This window comes from Clinocottus analis, unplaced genomic scaffold, assembly GCF_023055335.1.
Source record: "Clinocottus analis isolate CAN_PGR_092001 unplaced genomic scaffold, fCliAna1.0.p SCAF_21, whole genome shotgun sequence".
Classification (NCBI taxonomy): Eukaryota; Metazoa; Chordata; class Actinopteri; order Perciformes; family Cottidae; genus Clinocottus; species Clinocottus analis.
Genome location: NW_027175943.1, coordinates 1194458 through 1200457, shown reverse-complemented (window position 1 = coordinate 1200457; position 6000 = coordinate 1194458). Strand labels below are relative to the sequence as shown.

Sequence of the window (6000 nt, the reverse complement as noted above, 5' to 3'; positions counted from 1 at the left end):
TTAGTTTAGTAGCTGTCAAGCTGGTTTTTCCACTCAATAGCATGTTAGCTTGGTAGTTTCCTCGCTATTTGTTTGCCCACTCGGTGGCGGGTTAACTTGGTAGCTCGTTTGCAATTAAGCTAGTTTGCCCTCTCATGAATGGGTTAGCTTGGTCGCTCCCTCGCTAGTAGTTTGCCCACTCTGCGGCAGGTTAACTTGGTAGCTCACGCGCCGTAGCGCTCACTAGCTAACGTGCGTGTGGCGTTTTTTTTTTTTCTTCAAATCGACAAGACGTAAGAATAAAGTTTAATCCGCCGGCCGCATTCCACCCAGATTATGTCAAACTGTTTTGATGAACATCTGCCAGGTGTCAGCGTCGCTTCTGGAACCGTCACGGAACCGCGTCGTTCTCTGAAATGTTGCGATCTAGGATTCCGGAACTTCTCTCTCTCTCTCTCTCTCTCTCTCTCTCTCTCTCTCTCTCTCTCTCTCTCTCTCTCTCTCTCGCTCTCTCTCGCTTTCCCAGTCTCTCTCGTTCAGCCATTTTGCAAACAAACAAAGAAAAAAACAGTTTGCTTGTCCCCTTCCTCCTATAGCTGCGTGGTCACGGAGTCTTCTATGACGTCATCGCAGGGTCCCACCCACCCGCCGAGCATCGCCCTCCCGCCTCCGTCCACGCCGCCCTCGCCCGCCCCTCCCACGCCTCCTCCCTGGAAAACGTCCTCGCTGGAGTCCAGGAGGCGCGAGCTGGACTCGGACATGTTGGAAGCACAGTGCAGGGATTGGCAGGGGCACGGGGGCGGGAGGGGCAGCGTCAGCAGCGAGTCCCGCCCGTTCGACCTCCGCGGGGAGAACGACGGGTCGCCGGCGTCCACCGAGCGGCCCACCTCGTTCAGGCGGGTCTCGCTCCTGGTCACGCCGCGGAGTCCGAAGTCGGAGGAGTGGCTGTGGCTCCCCAGCGGGCGGAGCAACCCGTCGGAGATGGTGTAGGAGGGCGGGGACTGCAGGGGCAGGGGCGGGGCCCGGCGCTTGGAGCGCGAGAACAGGTAGGAGAGGCGCTTGAAGGAGTCCGTCTTCGCCCCCGGACTCGAGAGGCGCTGCAGTCGGGTCCGCGTGCGCGCCAGCGAGGAGTGGAACGTCGTGGAGAACGATGAAGAGGACGGCGACGGGAGGACGTCGGTGGAGGACGGAGGGGCGGCGGCCGTCTTCAGCCCGTTGCTCTTTGGTTTGCCCTCCTCGTCCTCCTCCTCTTCCCCCCATCCGATGCCCTCCTCCAGTCCCTCGCCCTCCTCCTCGCCGTCGTCGTCCCCTCCGTCCACCCGGGTCATGCCGGAGATGGAGCGCACCAGGGCGGACACGCCGGTGTCCGGCCGGTCGTCGTCCAGCAGCGGGTTCATGAACGACACGCCCTTTGACCTCTGGCCGCCGCCACCGCCGCCGCCCTCGCCGCCGCCGCCGTCGCCCGACTCGCTGTCATCCTCCGAGGCCATGGCGCCGTCGTCTCTCGCCGCCTCGCTGGAGGAGGAGTAGTGCCGCCGGGGAGGACGCCGGTTACCGAGGAGATCCAGGACCTCGTAGCGGAAACTGGAGATGTCCTGCTTCAGCTCCTGGAGAGAGAGAGAACGGAGAAACTTAATATTACAGGAGGTGGTCGCCCCCTGGTGGTCAGGAGAGAGAATGCAGCTTTAACACATGAAGCATAGACTTCTATACAACCAGAGGAGTCGCCCCTTAGTGGTCAGGAGAGAGAATGCAGCTTTAACACATGAAGCATAGACTTCTATACAACCAGAGGAGTCGCCCCCTGGTGGTCAGGAGAGAGAATGCAGCTTTAACACATGAAGCATAGACTTCTATACAACCAGAGGAGTCGCCCCCTGGTGGTCAGGAGAGAGAATGCAGCTTTAACACATGAAGCATAGACTTCTATACAACCAGAGGAGTTGACCCCTGGTGGTCAGGAGAGAGAATGCAGCTTTAACACATGAAGCATAGACTTCTATACAACCAGAGGAGTCGCCCCCTGGTGGTCAGGAGAGAGAATGCAGCTTTAACACATGAAGCATAGACTTCTATACAACCAGAGGAGTCGCCCCCTGGTGGTCAGGAGAGAGAATGCAGCTTTAACACATGAAGCATAGACTTCTATACAACCAGAGGAGTCGCCCCCTGGTGGTCAGGAGAGAGAATGCAGCTTTAACACATGAAGCATAGACTTCTATACAACCAGAGGAGTCGCCCCCTGGTGGTCAGGATATAATATCGCAGCTAAACTTTTATCTTTTCATCAAGAAGACTGCAAAGTTTATTCCGAAGCGTTAAAGTGAATAAATATGATATTCAGGGGAAAAAACACGAAGAGGAAAAAAAGATGAAGAGACGAAGCAGAAGAGGGTGAGGAGGGTGAAGTGGAAGAGATGCAATCGGTGACGGAGTGAGAGAGCGGAGGTGAAACATCAATTTGTGGAGGCAGGAGGTGGAGAGGAGGGTAAGGACTCAGGAGGAGAGGGGCGAGCGAGGTCAAGAGACCAGCAGAGGAGAGAGAGAGAGTGGATAAGTGGAGCGAGAAGAGAGTGATGAGAGAGGAGGGAAAGACTCTTCATCTCTTTAACTCAATCATTTGCTTAATTCACTTCATTCATTTTAAAGTCATGAAATGACGTAAATTCATTTATTTTTACATATTATTATGTGACATTTTGGTTGAAATGTACATTTAACTTAAAGGTAATGACCAAACTGTCTGCCGTGAAGTTGCATTGTGGGTAATTCAGACACCGATACGGTGTATTTTTCCGTTTACTTCCACCGAAACTTTTCCCTCCGAAGCGTCTCTAAAACACGGCGCCTCCATCTTTGTTCCTCTGGTTGCTCAGCGGTCACTTGGGATCTGAACTCACGTGTTTTCTCTCCTCAGAGAACAAAACGCGTGCACCTGATGTTACACACACACTTTAGAACACACACACACACACACACACACCTGGGGTGTGAAAGCGAGTCAGCTCGACGTGCACCTGATGTTGTTTTTGGGTTGAAAACCCCCCAAAGGAAACGTTCCACTTCAAAGCTCCAGAGGCATCATGGGAAAACGGGGCCGCGCAGCTAAAGCGGCGTTGGAATAAATTCAGTCTCAGAAGATTTGACTCGCATCGATCAGAGAGGAGTCGACTTCTGCTTATTGAAAACCACGTTTTCATCTTCTGAAGGGCGACTTTCTGGTGTCCATAAAAAAGCTGCTCGCTTTATTGCGACGCCGACGAGCGTCTGAGTGTTGCTCTGGGAGGCGGCGTGTGATCCACCGCAGAACAACAGACGTTCTCCTCCGCGAGAACCCACCTTGAAGTTCTCCTCCGTCAGTCCCTCGTCCGTCTTGGCGCTGCGTATCATGGCCGCCACGTACCGCTTCACCAGGCTCCGGATCACTTCCTGTTGGCGACATCGTCACAGACGCCGTCAATTCACTCAATCATGCGTTATTTTTTCCATGTTTTGGATGTTTTATTTGGGTCAGAACTTTACATTTGATGCTTAACATCATGAGCACGTGCTGTGACGTGTGAGGAGATGCCTTGCAGCCCAGATGAAGGGCATAGTGAACACAACCTGCTCCTGAATCCCGTGTTTCGTCTCTTATCGAGAAGCTTTGCATGAAGTGACTCTCGTTTTCTTTTGTTTTGTCAAAAACATAAAATATTCTGACGTTCAGATGATCACAAATCAGAACGGTTGTTTGTTTTTTAAGTGTTTTCCTAAATTTTGCAAGAACTTAACGAGTATTTCTCCCAGTATTTAATGGTGAGTATGTTTCTGGATCCGGCTTTTAAACATCTGTTCTGTCTTTAACATGCAGGTTGTGTCACAAAACAGTAAAAAAAATATATTTTTATTTATTAATCCATTAAAAAATACCTGCGAGGAACCATCTGAATTCATTGTTGTCGTGTTTTCTTTGTATATTAATGTGTAAAAGTCTCGTTGCTGAACGCAGCTGATGAGTTCTCGTCTCATTAAGGAATCGGCCAATGAGGCGACCGACCCTCTGGACGCAAAGACCAAAGAGAGATCTCAGCATTTGGTGATCAGTGGGCGGTAATGCAGACACACACACACACACACACACACACACACACACACACACACACACACACACCCGCGCTGCATCCTCCCACGGTCCACACCTGCGCCTGCCAAGCGGGACGCTCTGGCACGCCGTCACTGCGCTCTGCCAGAACAACCACACACTGAGTGAAGGGCAGAACGCTGCAGCGCTGCTTCAAAGAAATGACAAACAACATGGCCGCCGCTCAAGGAGACAACGCCGCCGCCAAAACACAAAGTCCTGGCGCTGCCGGCGAGCGCCGAGGCGTCCGAACGCAAGAGACACGTCTCCACGATTCTGAGCCGAGAAATACTAAAAAAACTCATCAGAACAAAAACTACCCTCACTGTGGTACTTTGTAACGTGTAGTAATACTTTGTAACGTGTAGTAATACTTTGTAACGTGTAATAATACTTTGTAACGTGTAGTAATACTTTGTAACGTGTAATAATACTTTGTAACGTGTAATAATACTTTGTAACGTGTAGTAATACTTTGTAACGTGTAATAATACTTTGTAATGTGTAATAATACTTTGTAACGTGTAATAATACTTTGTAACATTGTAATAATACTTTGTAATGTGTAGTAATACTTTGTAACGTGTAATAATACTTTGTAAAAGTGTAATAATACTTTTTAATGTGTAATAATACTTTGTAACAGTGTAATAATACTTACAACAAAAATATTTGTCTTTATTTACAATATAAATATGAGAACACTGATCTCACAAGATTTATATTTATATAAATTCACGAGTTTCATCTCAGAGAATTCTTTTTTTAATAATTTTTTTTCTCATATTTTTTTTAATTTTAAAATTTTATTTTAAATATATATTTTTTTAATTGAAATTTTGTTTAAATTGTGTATTATCTTATATTTACCTCGATAAACAGATTTCACAAAATATCTCTTTAAAGTTGAGCTTCAGGCTGGAATACACACACACACACACACACACACACACACACACGCACACACACACACACACACACACACACACACACACACACACACACACACACACACCTGGTAGTGCTGGTTCTGGATCAGACTGTCAGCGTGGCGTTCCTGCAGACAGAAAGAAGACGTCGTTAAACTCGTGTTTGTCTCTTTTTAGGCAATTTAACACAAAGTACGATGGCCGCAAGTTATTTTACACAATATTATCATATTCATACAGTAAATGTCTCTGTTGCTTTGATTTGATGGTGAGCGGCGTTAGCGATGTTAGCTGTCAGCCGCTGCCATGTTGAGAGCCGTGTAGAGTCAATCGAAAGGCTCCCGATCTCATATATCGAACCTTTTCTTAAATTAAGGATCTGCTGCAAACCCGCATCCTCTTCCTCCTCTTCTTCCTCCTCGCCTATTATCTCCTTCCTATCTCATGCTCTGTTTTTAGCTTGCTTTCAACATGCACACACACACACACACACACACACACACACACACACACACACACACACACACACACACACTGGCTCCCTCCCTTGATCAGATCTCTGCTGTGTGGCTCGGTGAACCGATGTGGGCTGGTCGGCTTATATAACTCATCTGACTTCAGCTGAGGTGAACATGCCAGCTGCACTGTGTGTGTGTGTGTGTGTGTGTGTGTGTGTGTGTGTGTGTGTGTGTGTCTCCAGATGACTGGACCGTTAAATGTGTTTATCAGGACGTGTTTATCTGCCGATGTTCCTTCTGCGCTCGCAGACGCACAGCTGATGTCGGTCCATGTGACGTCTGATTGTGTTTCTCTCTTCTGCTTCATTTACTAGTGTTGAAGTCACGGAGGAGTACAAGTACAAGTACAAGTACAAGTAGTGATACCACGGGGAGAAAATAGTCTGTGAAGCAAAAGCAACAAAATGTACTGCGAGTATTAAAAGTAACAATACTCCCAGTCAGTGTTTTA

General features: G+C 48.5%; 1 protein-coding gene across 1 annotated transcript in view; it reads right to left on the bottom strand.

Moving 5' to 3' along the window:
• trpc5a (transient receptor potential cation channel, subfamily C, member 5a) overlaps window positions 1-6000 on the bottom strand; it is a 46744-nt gene that overhangs the window by 2685 nt on the left and 38059 nt on the right. Inside the window, exons 15-17 of the mRNA XM_068587386.1 lie at window positions 5118-5159; window positions 3319-3408; window positions 1-1586 (exon numbers count right to left, since the gene is read on the bottom strand). The exon at window positions 1-1586 is cut by the window's left edge and continues 2685 nt beyond it. Coding sequence (XP_068443487.1) covers window positions 570-1586; window positions 3319-3408; window positions 5118-5159 — 1149 coding nt within the window. The 3' untranslated portion in view covers window positions 1-569. The remainder of the gene's footprint in view (window positions 1587-3318; window positions 3409-5117; window positions 5160-6000) is intronic.